At 39.0% G+C, this 15,585-nt stretch overlaps 1 protein-coding gene across 8 annotated transcripts in view; it reads right to left on the reverse strand.

The window, feature by feature from the left end:
* The window catches only part of esrp1 (epithelial splicing regulatory protein 1), a 118,203-nt gene that overhangs the window by 7,668 nt on the left and 94,950 nt on the right, over positions 1–15,585 (reverse strand). For all 8 annotated transcript variants that reach the window (XM_069921873.1, XM_069921869.1, XM_069921867.1 and 5 more), the window contains one exon: positions 3,713–3,854. In XM_069921873.1, the coding sequence (XP_069777974.1) occupies positions 3,713–3,854 (142 nt within the window). The remainder of the gene's footprint in view (positions 1–3,712; positions 3,855–15,585) is intronic.

Consider the following 15,585-nt stretch of genomic DNA (forward strand, 5'->3'; position numbering starts at 1 on the left):
CTTATTTTCCCACCCATACGTAGTGGAGTGGCATCACTGGGCAAGAACAAGACATTTACCTCGTTTAAAAGGAGGTAATTGTAATGATTCAATATGCATCTGACAATCTACTTGAGGCTACATTCATTATACATACCAAGAAGTCTCAACTATTATGTAATCTGTATTATACAAAAGGAGTATTGTAATTGACACAAAGAAAGTACATTTCTTCTCCAATTAATTTTCTAGCACTTTTTCTTGAATAATCTGATAACATTGGTTTCCATCCCATGATCTGATAAAGATAACTGGATCCAATGAAGAAATTTTGTACAAGTTTTGGGTCACCCACCTATGGAAAATATATCATTAGACTGGACTGGGTGCAGAAAAGATTCACAAGAATGCTACCATGACTTGAATTACAAGGAGATAGAGCACAGATCATGATGTTGTGACATCACACACCTCACACACACGACTCTATTTTTCTTGTATCCATGTGCTTATTTGTTTTTTGACTGTCCAGTTAACATCAGCCTCATCTTTCCTGTAATGAGGTGACCAGAATTGAATACAATGCTCTAAATGTGGTCTAATCAGAATTTTATAGAGCTGCAACATTATCTCACAGCCAACACACCTTAACTACCCTATGAACTTGTGGCAATTTGAGCGGTGCCAGATTAAGGTTTTGCAGGGCCTGTAGCATTTATTTTAAAGGGCTCTAAATTGTGCCACCTGGCACATGCACAGCCCTAAGTAATGTCAGCTGACGCATGGGTGGTGAGGGGGGAGGGGGGGTAGCAGCTAACCCTGATAGAGTTTCTGATGTTGACCCTGCATGTTCATTTTGGTAAGTTTGAAATAGTCTCGATTATTCTTAAAATTATGCTAGCTTCTCAGATCACTATATATTCAGTGATTACCAATGGCATGTCTAGGGAACATAGTGCACTGAAATTGTGCCCCCTCCCCTGTTAAAACTTACTTACACATTTTGTTACTTACAAAATAGCCCCCTGTGGCTGGCTCAATGGCGGTCTTCGTTACCCATAATCCTCCATGCAGCTGGAACCGCTCTTCATTTCCCATTGCTATCTGCAGCCTGCAGCTCCCCCAAAATTAAAACAAACAAAACCAGCCAGCTGACTGAGATGAGGATTATTTTTTGTTCCACTAAGGCGTGTTTCTGCTTACATTTTCATCTTAGTGCAAGGGCTATAAGAGCCACTGCACAAAGATTAAAGCGTTTCTCACAATTCATAGTACATAAATGCGGGGGCCCTTAAGACCTGGGGCCTGTAACGTATGTTACTTTCGCTAATGTTAATCCAGCCCTGAATTTGAGAGATCTTTGGACCTGGACCCCAAAATCTCTGTTTTTCCACACCACCAAGAACCTTGCCATTAACCACATACTTCGCCTTCAAGTTCAACCTTCCAAAGAGAATCACTTCACACTTATCCAGATTGAAGTCCATCTGCCACTTCTCTGCACAATTCAATTGAAACCTATGACAACCTTCTACATTATCCACAACACCTCAAACCTACTGGCCCACCTCTTTATCCTTGTCATTTATAATAAAAAAAAACACAAAAAGATGCTGGATAGATTGGGACTATTCTCCTTGGAGAGTAGAAGGCTGAGGGAGGACATTATGGTGGTTTATAAAATCATGAGAAGAATTGATATGGTAAATAGTCTTTTTCCAAAGACAAGGGAATCAAAACCTAGAGGTCACAGATTTAATGTGAGAGGGGAAAGATTTAAAAGGGACTTCTGGGGCACATATTTTAACCCAGAAGGTGGTACATGGACAGGAAAAATGTAGAGCAGTCATTCTCAACTTTTTTTTGTCCCTGGCCCCACTTGAACTTGACTCAAAGTTTATGGGTCCCCTTCCCTGTGAAGCATCAAGTTTTGGTTTCTTCCGTACTTCTCTCCTACCAACTACATTAAAAACAAAAAAAAGTTCACGTTGTGTGTGAGGTGAAAAGAAAATAAATGTGTTGTGGGCCCTGGGAGGGGGCTATCAATCCCTTGTTAAGAATGGCTGATTTAGAGAATGGGCTGAAGAAAGGCAAATGGGTCTATATTGGTCAGCATAAAGTTGGGCTGAAGGGCCTGTTTCTGTGCTGTAAAACTCTGATTCCACAGGATGCAAGCTGAACCAAAATCTTTCCATTGAGCCATGATAGCCAGCAAATTCTTCAAACAGAATGGCATGAACCTGGAATAGGTTATATTTAGGATCTACATTTGAAGTAGTTAAATGTATAATCGCAAATATTATTTGGACAACTTTCTGGATATACATGTAAACTAAGGGACAAGGGAGAAACTGAATGGTATTTACTACCTCCAGCTTGCCAATTACTGATTTAGAATTGGTGCTGGCACATATTCTCAGGAGTTAACTACTTATTAAAAGTGTCCAAAGTAATACCTTAAATAAATTTTCAACTACACAATATTCCAGAAATGCTGTTAATATGGAATGATCCTCGAAAATGTTCCCAAAATTGGATTTGCTGCAATATCAGCATTTACTATCATTCTCTAATCTGAAGAGACCATTAAATATAAACCATTTTGGCGGGACTGAATTCACTTGCATGTTCTGGCTGGAAAGTTGGCAAATATCATTCTTTGAATCACAACTCTGGAGTTTCGTGGATAATATTACAGAAACTAGCTTCAATTCAAATTCACTTACTCAAGTTGCCATATCAGTTTGTGAATATATCATTACCTCTAGTTATCCTTGTATTTTGTTCACGCTATATTTATGGTTTCTTGTTCAGATACATTTTTAATGCAGACTGCACAACTAAATTTAAAAATAAATCGAGTGAGCAACTTCTCCAAAATTGATTTATTTTGTGAATGTAACGAAGTTTAATGAAATGCCAAAATAACATTCAGGCAATAGGTTTTCAACTAAATTAGCATTTTACGAAGATGAATCGATAACAGGTGCGGACTCGAAAGGCCAACATGGCCTGTTTCCGCTCCGTAAATGGTTATATGGAGTGACAAGTTAGATCTTAAAGAACATTTCAGAATGTAGTTTCATGAATACCCACCATAAAGAAAACATGATCATGAATGCCCAACCCAAACACAAATGATTTATTTAGCAACTAGTCCCTGAAGAGTTTGTGCCAACCAAATATGACTTTGAGTTGCAGCATTAGAGATTTCCTGGCCCTGCCAGTATCAGTAATCCATATACCGCATTGCAATAAAATTAAAATACAAATCCTACTTTACAATTTTCTTTCTCTCCCTCTACTCACTTTTCTTCAAGAAAACACATTTGTCCTTAATGCATTAAGGTTCCACAAGTGCTGCCAATTTTATCATTGATCACGAGCAAGCCACCATAGCTAGTACCTGTATCTGACATCCATTCAACTGTGTCATCTCCATAGTTAACTCCAATCCTATCCTCAAGTCTTCATACACAGACACTCAGGCAAACTGTATTGACAAATCTCACCATTAACTGACATTACAAACTCAAGATTCTAATACAAAATATTCCTGCAAATTATCACAATTTTATCAAAACAATTGATGTCACAGATGTGAGACCCAAACATTACAATTATGAAGCAAATTGTAGGTGTTCTTGATAAATTGTTTTGTCACAGATGCAATTAAATTGAAGTTTGCATAACTCAAGAGTTCTGGTGTCTGACTTTTCCATAATCTACCAACCTGATATCCCTGGAAGAAATTAAGGATTTCCTTGACTCCTGTGTTGTAACCTAGTCCTTGCATCCTGACAATGGTTCCAGATTCAGTAGGCATGGTGGCAGCTGTTGGCAAATAACCTACGCTGGTCAGCGACCCCGGAAGGCTAGAAATAAAAAAAAAGATAAAACAAGCAAATATCACCAGAGTTTCCTGGGTGCTTTTGAAGTACACACAGGTTTCTTAAAAAAGTACTGGATCTACCAAAAAAAACAGGTCATCTCACACCAGGGTAAACATTTCAGATTCAAAACATAATCAGAACTGTGAGACAATAACTACAATGAGTTCAAATTTTCTTCCTTGTCAAGTTTCCTTTCATTTGCAAATTTTGACAGTTGCTACATTCCAGCATTTAAATGCATGCATAGTATTCATATTCTTCCTCCCCCCCCCCCACCCCCCATCCCCAAATGTGGGTGAAAGGTAATTTTTATAAAATAGCTGCTCATTTAGGAAAAGATTATTGTTTGATGGTAACCTCATTAAAAAGGTATCAACTTCATTCATGACACAGACACCCAGCAATTCCGCCAATACATTTATCCAGCAGGACATTGGTTTTCAAAGGACCAATTGTCCAAATATTTTGAAATGTATTTGACTTAGAGTTAATTCTCACCAGTTTTTAATTGGTTAAAGATGGCTTATCATCAGTCTGATTTTTGAAGACGGTTATAGGCAATGAACCAGACAGTGTTCAATTTTAAAAGACTAATTTTATTTCTAACTCTTAAGCTATAGTCATAACTCACTAAATGTATCCCCAGCTATGTGCAAGTGTTTCGTGTAAGTGTGATATACCCAAATCATTACAGTTTAGGCCAAAATCTAGAAAGTTACTTCAAAGTTCAGTCTTTCAAATTCACTGTTGAAGTGTAGGCCTTTGAAATTTGATGCCCTGAATTATTGTTGAACTGATGGGAAGACTGGAGTTGTGGCTACTACAGACTGACACATTTTTCTTGCGTTGTCTTTGAAAAAAATATCCATCCACACGAGCTGTGGTCATAACACTCTTGGTCCTTTTGTAGACAAGCCTCAAACTACACAGCCTCCAAGGCCCTGGCATCGTCTCTTCGAGTAACTGCAATGCTAGTCACACTTAAAATGAAGCAGTCTCTCTAAGTGACTTCCTCTGTTAATTACAATCAAAATGAAACACTTTGCTTTCCAAAAAGACCCTCCTGGCGCAGGTCAATCCACCGAGTCATTCACAGAGCATGATTTGCCCTGAATTCCATAAAAATGGCTGGTCACAAGAGCTGCTTCAAAAAGCTGTTTTCTCTCCAGCAGTCAGAATGATTCTGCCTTGCAAAATCACAGTGTCTTTCCAAATGTATCGAATTCTGGAACAGATTGTGACAAACCTTCCCTCAGTTCTTCCAATGTATCAAATTATCACTGGGCTGTGACTTGTGTTGTGCTTGTGTGAAAAGTTAAGTTAACTGTGACCATTCACCCACTCTTGTCTATCTCTTTCTTTCTTTGGCTTGGCGGACGAAGATTTATGGAGGGGGGTAAATGTCCACGTCATCTGCAGGCTAGTTTGTGGCTGACAAGTCCGATGTGGGACAGGCAGACACGGTTGCAGCGGAAAATTGGTTGGTTGTGGTTTTCCTCCTTTGCCTTTTGTCAGTGAGGTGGGCTCTGCGGTCTTCTTCAAAGGAGGTTGCTGCCCGCCGAACTGTGAGGCGCCAAGATGCACGGTTTGAGGCGATATCAGCCCACTGGCGGTGGTCAATGTGGCAGGCACCAAGAGATTTCTTTAGGCAGTCCTTGTACCTTTTCTTTGGTGCACCTCTGTCACGGTGGCCAGTGGAGAGCTCGCCATATAACACGATCTTGGGAAGGCGATGGTCCTCCATTCTGGAGACGTGACCCACCCAGCGCAGCTGGATCTTCAGCAGCGTGGACTCGATGCTGTCGACCTCTGCCATCTCGAGTACTTCGACGTTAGGGATGAAAGCGCTCCAATGAATGTTGAGGATGGAGCGGAGACAACGCTGGTGGAAGTGTTCTAGGAGCCGTAGGTGATGCCGGTAGAGGACCCATGATTCGGATCCGAACAGGAGTGTGGGTATGACAACGGCTCTGTATACGCTTATCTTTGTGAGGTTTTTCAGTTGGTTGTTTTTCCAGACTCTTTTGTGTAGTCTTCCAAAGGCACTATTTGCCTTGGCGAGTCTGTTGTCTATCTCGTTGTCGATCCTTGCATCTGATGAAATGGTGCAGCCGAGATAGGTAAACTGGTTGACCGTTTTGAGCCCGATGGAGATGTGGGGGGGCTGGTAGTCATGGTGGGGAGCTGGCTGATGAAGGACCTCAGTTTTCTTCAGGCTGACTTCCAGGCCAAACATTTTGGCAGTTTCCGCAAAGCAGGATGTCAAGCGCTGAAGAGCTGGCTCTGAATGGGCAACTAAAGCGGCATCGTCTGCAAAGAGTAGTTCACGGACAAGTTTCTCTTGTGTCTTGGTGTGAGCTTGCAGGCGCCTCAGATTGAAGAGACTGCCATCCGTGCGGTACCAGATGTAAAGGAGCTCGTAATAACTGAAAAAAGCTTCTTAAATACAACTTTTTTTGTAAATGTATAAAACATTGTAATTAGAGCATTGTAAATTATTGGTTCTTCCCATGAAATCATTACAAAGTGTACAAGTTTTACGCAAGAGGAAAAGACTTCAAATGTAGTTAATGAAAGGGCTCTTCACAGATTAGATCTGGAATTATGTGTAAACATTGTCACCAAAAAACATTGTCACCAATTTTTAAAATTGCAATTACTATTCATAACTAATAATGTTAGCCACTGCCTCCCATCTCTTCCCTCCTTCCCCCCTCCCCAAATTACACATTTACACATTTTACCAGGTTAAAAAAAAGGCTCTGATACAGAATTTGCAGCAATATTAGCACCACTTTTCATGAACCTGTGGTATAGGAGTTGCATGTACAGGAGCATTTTTATTACACAGTGCCTCATATTATACATCAATAGCTTGGAACAAAAATTCCAAATCATCATTCTGTGGTAATATTCAATCAACCTTTCAATGCCTCATTATTAAAGAATTAAGGAATCATTAACAGGATTAAAAAATAATCAAGCAGAATTAACATAATTTAATGAATTAGGAACAATGCCTGATAAATTTATTTAGGGGTGTAATTAGAAAGGTGGATGAACGAGGACCAATTCACATGAGATCTGGATTTCCAAAAAGCTTTTGATATTGTACCAGAAACATTTACTGCACAGAATATGTAACTATAGAATTGGGGTTTGTATATTGGCATGAATCGGGGAGGCCAAACAGAAATTAACAAGCTGTAACCAGTGGAATGAGAAACAGATCTGTGTTCAGATCCTAAATATTTACAATCACCAAGATAAGTGCACCAAGTTGATGCACCATCAATAATTTCAAAGACTAGACGTTGTAGAGAAACTTATAGGCTTTTATTCACAACAGAATGGAGGTATGTCCATGCTGGTCTGAGGAGGGGGCTGTGGCACAGTCGTCTTTATTTAAAGGTCAGTGGGAGGGACCTCAGGCAAAGACAGCAGGGGTGTGTCTCAACACATCCAAATAAATATACAGAGAGAGAGAGAGAGATAAAATAGTTTGGAAAGTAAGTTGTGAAGAGGACAAAGAGCCTGCAGAATGTAAGTGAGAAGGTAAAAATTTAACAATGAAGGTCAACATTCTACTTGCTTTCTTGATTTCCCATTGCACCTGCTGACCAAACTTCTGCAATTCATGCACAAGCACACATTGCAGCCTTTCACCATTTAATGTGATGTATTTTTCCTTCCAAAGTGAATGACCTCACATTTACCAACATTGAACTCATCTGCTCGACTCTTACCCACTCACTTAACCTATATATATATATATATACACTCCTCTGCAACCTCTGCAATTTGCTTTCCCACTTAATTTAGTGCCATCAACAAACTTAGATATTCTATACTATTCTATTCTAAATCATTAATGTATATTGTAGGCAGTGACAGGCCCAGCAGACCCCGTAGCACTTTGTTCACCACTGATTACCTACCAGAGAAACATACATCTCTGCTTTCTATTAACCAATCTTCTAACCACGCTATTATGTTACCTCCAACTCCAGGCACCCTCAGAACCAGTATTGTCATGAACATGCCACAAAATTTGTTTTGAGGGAGCATCACATCTTCACAAGGTAACAAGATAAAGAAACAGATGTAGACCACTTGGCCCATTGAGTCTGTTCCATGACTCAACTCTAAGCTGATCTACATTCACACCAAGCTCCAATTGCCAGCTTTTTCCTCATATTCCCCGATGTCCTGACCAATTAGATAATTATCAACCTCCTGCTTAAACACTCCCAATGATTGGACCTCCACTGCTATATGTGGCAATGAGTTCCACAACCCTCTGACTAAAGAAGTTTTTTTAAATTTCTGTTTTAAATGGATAACTTCTAATTTTAAGATTGTGCCCTCTTGTCCTTGATTCACTCACCAAGGGAAACATTTTATCCAGATCCACTCTTGTCAAAATCTTTCAAAATTTGAAATGTTTCTATGAGATCCCCTCATTCCAATGAATACAATCCAAGAGCTGCCTCATACATTAGCCTTTGTATTCCAGGAATCATTCTCGTAAATCTCCTCTGCACTCTCTCCAACAACATCACATTGTTTCTAAGATAGTAGGCCCAATACTGCTGCCTTTTTTTTGTGGCACCCTATCAAACAATTTCTGGAAATTTACAACATCCACCTGCTACCCTCAATCTACTGTGCTCATTTTATCCTCAGAAACCTCCAGTAAATTGGTGAAACAGCACCTGCCTTTCCTGAATCCATGTCTCTCTATTTCTTCTTTAACAAGTTTTATTCAGAGGGAAATACTTCTGAAACAGTACAGGAAGTTGAAATTCTGTATACATTTTTGATCTCCTTACTCAAGGACTGCAATGTTTATGTTGGAGGCAATTTTAGGAAGCGTTGCTAGGTGGGTTCCTGGAATTGAAGGAGTTGCATCAGAGGACAGTTCAGCAGATTAAGATTTTAGTGGTGTGAGAAGTAAGGTACAAGATTTTGAGGGAAGGTTTGTTATAAAGGGTGCTGCTTCCTTCTGAATGGGAAGCTGATACACCTAACCTTCACATCCCAACATCAAAAAACACTGCAAGTATCAGAAAAGTGGTGGTGTCATAATGTACCAGACAAGACTCAATGCCGAGGCCCTTCTTGACTACATACATTTTTTAAAAAATATTTCATGAGGTTGAATCAACATGTTTAGGTTCAAATCTCCAAAAGTATTGGACAACAAGAAACTGAGCTCTGTACAGTTCCAGATTTTCTGGTTTTGGTCTAGCTGAAGTCTATTTTTATCTTTTTGCAGACTGAAATAAGTAACTAACTTTTGCAAAAGGGTACAGGTACTTTAATCAGGCTTGATTTAGTTGAGGTCTTCTCAAAAGAGATCAGGACTACAGTCATTCCCATAAGGTTGTCCTTTGACACGTATGTAGTAAATCCCATTGGCCAAATGATGTTGGACCCCCATGTCGCATCTTTCCTGTCACCTAAAATGTCATTAGTGATAATTTTCCACTTGAACAACTCCAGTGGTGTGAAAATTGTTTGAATCGAGTCCTTTGTGGGTATTATTTCCTAGATGGTGGTCGTCTGGTCATAGGTAAGAGGAAAATTGAACTTAGAAGACCTTCATCCCTGCACAAATCTTCAACAGTAGTCAGAGTGCATTCTTTGTCATCTATTACTGGTCACTTTATTAGCTCTGCGATGCCAAATGATGTTATCCATCTTAGGTGCTGCAGCACTGATTGTTGCACATTCCAAATACAGAAGACCATTTGAGCTATCAAGCCTTTGGCAGTTCTTACAACAGTCCCAACAAATCTATTCCTCCCTTATTTTTCTCCAACATATTGTCGTTCACATGTTCATTCAGAACTTGTTGATTCTTCCATTAGGCACCCAAACAGGGTGTAATTTACAGCAGCCAATTAGCCTAACATCCTCACCCACCTAGACTCTCACACACACTCCTTTCTTTCCCACCCCACACCCCCAATATAGTTATTTTCTCCTTCCCTACAGTTTCAAACTATCCACTCCACTCTTGCCACTATTATGATCAAGCTACCATCCTTTCTCATGGTTCCAGCAATCTTTTTCCTCCCCCTTTCTGGATTCATAGAGTTTTCCACTCAGCCCAACTTGCCCACACCAATCATGTTGTCTTATCCAAGCAAATCCCAATTGCCTGTGGTCAAGCCAAAACCCTTTGAATCTTTTGAATCCATGTACCTGTTAAAATGTCTTTTAAACATTGTACTTGTACCTAATTCCACCACTTTCTCAGTCAGGTCATTCCATTTATCCTCTACCATTGTGTGGAAAAGGTGCCCTCAGGTCCCTTTTTAAATCTTTCCCCCCTCACCCTGTATCTTTGCACTTTAGCTCCAGATTCCCCTCTCTGGGGAACAAAAAAAATGACTATTTATCTTCACCAAGTTAACTCATGATTTTATGATTCTTTGTAATGTTCCCCCTCCCCCTCGGCCTCCAATACTTTGGGGAGAAAATCCTCAGCCTCTCCAACCTCCTTGTACCCTGCCAGTCTTGGTAACATTTTCTTGAAATCCATCCACCTCCCAACTTTTTTTTTTCCTGATTCCACCTCTCACTATTTCCCAACTGCACCCCACCTAGCTGCTTCTGCCCATCTTTCACCCCTCCTCTCATCCACAGACTCCTCCCCCTCACTAGAAAACTGCTCATCTCCCCTCTCCTTTCTCAGCTCTGAAGTAGGGTTTCAACCCAAAGTGGCAACTGGCTATTTCCTTCCATGGATGCCGCTTAATCTGATGAGTTGCTTGAGCATTTCTTTCCTCCAAGTTCCAGTATTTGTAATCACGTGCAACTTACCAACCATCAAGTCTTTGGAATGCAAGGGGGAACTGGAACACCTATTGAGGAAAGTTAGTTTGTTCACATAATCAACCACTACACTCAGGCCATTAACTTAACATCTACCGCAGGGAACTTTTTGGAAACCCCTGTTAAAGACCAATAGATGGCAATATCAATATGGTTTTGTGAAAGGGAAAATTGACTTGCACACTTCATTGGAGATCTTTGAAGATGTAAAAAGTTATGTGAATGAGTAAATGTAATATATATTTATATTTCTAGAAGACACTTCATAAGGTGCCGAGTCAAGAGTTATTATGAATATTTTAAAAATCATGATGTAGGCTAACTAAAAGGAAGAAAAGTATAGGTATAAATGGGATTTTTTATTGGTTGTCCAAATAGAAAGAATAGCCAAAAATTGATTACCCATTGTAAAAGGAATGTCTATTTTGAATCAAAGGCATTTTAGGTGATAGTCCCCATCCCCTTTCCTTGTTCCAATTTCACAATTTTTCTGGTTCCAAATATTAATCATATGTTTTAACAGAGGTGTTTCTTTCTCACCAGACATTAATTTCATTTTCCATTTGTATATAATGCCCTCTGCTATTTTCTATCCCATTTTTTCCAATTCTATTTTTACCCATGTTGGTCTCATTCCTCAAAAAAGGAAGCAAGAAATCTCATTTGTGTCGCTTGATAATAATTTTTTAAAATTTGGAAGTTGTAATCCTCCTAATTCATACTCCCATGTTAATTTTTCTATAGAGACCCTTCACATTACCATTCCAAATAGATTTTCCTGAAAGAACTTCTGAGGTATTGATATGGGCAATGTTAGAAAAAAAATTGCACTCTTTGGAATATATTAGTCTTAACACAATTAACTCTACCCACTAATGTTATTGGTAAAGCTATCCACCTATTCAAATAATCTTCAATCTTTTTAAGGTGAGTAACTCACTTTATAGAAATTACTTAAATTATTATCTATGAGTATTGTTAGGTCTTCTTGGTTCATGAATGAGTGAGTCAAACACCAGACTGAGTCGAAATCAAGGTTCTTTGTTCTTTATTGCCGGATTGTAACACTTGCAACTAACAGTGTTAGTTGGAGAAGGTGCATTCTGCCGTTATCAGCAAATGGTGTTTTTTATATACCTTAGGATACGTACTTAGTAAATTATCATACCATGACATTGTCCAATGAATAAACTGTTGCTGACCCTCTCTGCTAGCCTCCTGCACATCAATTTGTCATCCCCACTCTTATCTTGAGAGTACAAGGTCACAACTGCATCTTGTTACGGCCCAGCACTGGGAGACTCCCTCTACATTCCCAGCTCATTATGTTTTTACCTAACAATATCCCTAAATATTTTATCCCATTTATCAGCCATTTAAATTTTATTTCTTTGACACTGAGTATAATCCCCTCCCATATGAGGCAAAATTTCACTTTTGTCCCAATTTTTTTTTTTATAGCCAAAAACTTCCCCATATTCTTCCAAATTTAAGTGAAGTTTTAGTAACAAAGTGGCTGGTTCTGTCAAATATAATCAAAACATCATCAGCAAATAAATTCATTTTATATTCCCCTTGATTAACCCTAATCCTTTAATATCAGGATCACATAGAATTGCTTCTGCGAGTTGTTCTATAGCTAAAATAAATGGAGCTGGAGATAATGGACATACTTGTCTACTGGACCTTGTTAACTGGAATAGTGTAGAAACTTTTTCCATATGTTACAACTTTGGCTTTAAGTTCATCATATAATGCTCTAAATCAATTCAAAAAAGTCCTAATCCAAACATTTCCAGCACTTTAAATCCCATTAGTGACTATTAAATGGTTTTTCCACATCTAGAGGACCGCAACACTCAAATCCCCTCTCTTTTGTGCCAAGTGAATTATACCAAGTAATCTAATGATATTGTCAGAAGATTGTCTCTTTTTAACAAAGCCTGTTAGATCCATATTTATTAATTTCAGTAAAAATATTGTCAATCTATTTGCTAAAACTTTTGAAATATTCTTATAATCTGAATTTATAAATGAGATATGATTAATGGGATCAGATATATTAAAGAATGTTATGAAGAACATTTGATGTAATTTTATCAATTAAAAAAGTATGGAATACTTAATAACATACTCTTTTGCTATTTTCAATTAAGAGATAAATTAGGCCCAACAATGTTTTTACCACAATGAAGTGATGTAGAGACTTTGATTCAAAAGTAAAATACAAAGCCATTTACTTCTGCCATGTACCTTTTACTTCAAATGGGAACACCTACATAGGGGTTCAGAAGTCTAGATGGAGTTGGGAATCAAGTTTAAATGTTAGATTTGATGAACAAAACTGGTCTGATCATTGAAAGATTAGTATGACTAATACAATAAATCTAAGGTACAGATTGGTTTAGTATCATTTTTTTTACATCAATTGTATCTCACGCTGCTGAAATTAAATAGGTTGAAGTCAGATTTATCAGATCAATGTTTTAGATGTGGTGAAGAGGTATGTACTTTTTTGTTTTACATTCAACTTGATCATGTCCCAAGATAAGACCTTTTTTGGGTAGATCTAGGATTTTTTTTTAAAAAGAGATTACAAGAATTAAGTTTCCACAAAATTCAGAACTATTTTTATTGGTAAATAATGTCGGGACAAGACCAAAATTGAAAATATCCAAATACCAAACAGAATTTGTCAAAATAGCAATAGCCGTGGCAAGAAAATGTATAGCAGTTACCTGGAAAATTGATTCACATTTAGGTATGGCACAATGGAATGCCGAGATGGATAGTTGTGTTTCTGCAAATTTGGGGCCCTATATTTACAAAGTTCACGCGTAAATTGGTAGACATTTTTCGAACCTGAGGGACTTGCATTGATCTTCTCCAAAGAATTAAATAGAATATATATTGGAGATCCATGTGCTGCGTGGCACTTTATTGGCAATCCTTTGCTTTCCTTGCTTTTTCTTCTTTCTCTCTTTTTTTGTTTTTGTCTTTATTCTTTTTCTTTTAGGGTTTCTAGGGTGGAACGGGGTTGGAGGAATTAACCATGAAGTAGAAATGGATTTATATTTTTTCTATTTTTTATCTTTTTAATTTTGTAACTGACTCCATGCATGGACAAAATTTTTTAAATAAAATATTTTAAAAAAGGAAACAATAGCCAAATCAGTGCCCAAATCACAGATTCTCCCCCACCCCTAAATAATTTATTGAGATAACTTGGATGAAAAGGACCACAGGAATATTTTGAGAAAATAGGAAATTGTCCATTTGGTCTCATTTCAGGAAGGGTGGCAGAGTTAGGTTTGTGTCACAATCTAAGAAACTGAGAAGACACTTGATTCCACAACAGGATATAGTTAGAGGGTCAAAAGACTGGAAAATGGAGTTTAACATGTGTAATTGTGAAAAAGAACACAAAAGTCAGATTATTGAAATGGAAAGAGATGACAAATAAGTAATATAATGATGTAATGGGGAGGAGGCGTATTCTACTGACTGCTTCCTATTGGTTATGGCTGCAGAGATACTTCACCCTACTGGTATCTCCATCTGTTATACCAATAGGGTGGAGTACCTCTACAGCCATAGCCAATAGCAAGCAGTCAGTAGAATATGCCCCCCTCCTCCATTACATCATTACAAGTACTAATAAAGTGTGTACTAGTGCAACTATTCTCAACAGGGACCTCACAGCCACCCTGTGGACCACAGTACATTTAAGTAAAAGCCTTGTTTCTTTTTTCTCACCTCATATAGCAATGAAATATGGAATAAACCAAAACCTGACTCCCTCACAGGGAAAGGGGCCCATAAAGTTTAAACAGAGCCCTAAGGGAGCTATAGGCAAAATAAAAGTTGACAATGGCTGTTCTAGTTTATGAATCACAAAAACCTAGCAGGCAGGTCCAACTGGTCTTGAAGCATTTCACTTCTTTATAAACCAGAGACCCGACCAGTTACCATCTATCACCACCCTTCTTCACTAGGCAGTACTTACCTTCACTTTAAACAACTTCTCATTTAACTCATCACATTTCCTCCAAATCAAAGGAGTAGCCATGTGTACCTGCAAGGGTCCTAGCTACACCTGCCTGTTTGTGGTCTTGGTGGAGCAATCCATGTTGCAAGCCAACAGAGGCAAGAATCCTCCACTCTTCCTCTAGTTTAGCAACAACTACATCAGGGATGCCTCATGAACTCACGATGAGCTTGTTAACTTCATCCACTTCGCGGCCAACTTCCACCCTGATCTTAAACTCACCTGGTCCATCTCTGATAATACTCTCTCCTTCCTGAATCTCTGTTTCCATCTTGGAAGACAAGCTTTCCCCTGACATATATTACAAACCCACCAATTCCCTCAACTACCTTGAGAAAACTTCCTTACACCCTGGCCCCTGCAAGGATTTTATCCTCTTCTCTCAATTTCCCTGTCTCTGCCTCATTTGTTCCCAAGATCAGGTCTTCTAGTCAAGATCTTCCAAAATGTCTGCCTTCTTCCACAAACATGGCTTCCCCTCCATCACCAATTCAGCACTCACCCGCATCTCCTCCATTTCCTGCTTATCTGCCCTGTCCCCCTCTTCCCCCAATGCAAAAAACATGGAATCAACCTCATCTTCACCTACCATCCCACCAACCTCCGCATCCAACACATTATCCTCTGGAATTTCTGGCACTTACAACAGGATCCCACTATCAGACACATCACCAATCATGTGCCCCCCACCCCCCCCTTCCCCTATGGCCTCAGGTGGTGCAACACTGGCACCCACACCTCCTCCCTCACCATGGCTGGAGCCCCAAACAGGCCTTCCAAGTGAAGCAACACTTCACTTGTGCATTCGCAGGACTGATTTAC

The sequence above is a fragment of the Narcine bancroftii genome, chromosome 2, assembly GCF_036971445.1.
Source record: "Narcine bancroftii isolate sNarBan1 chromosome 2, sNarBan1.hap1, whole genome shotgun sequence".
Taxonomy (NCBI): Eukaryota; Metazoa; Chordata; class Chondrichthyes; order Torpediniformes; family Narcinidae; genus Narcine; species Narcine bancroftii.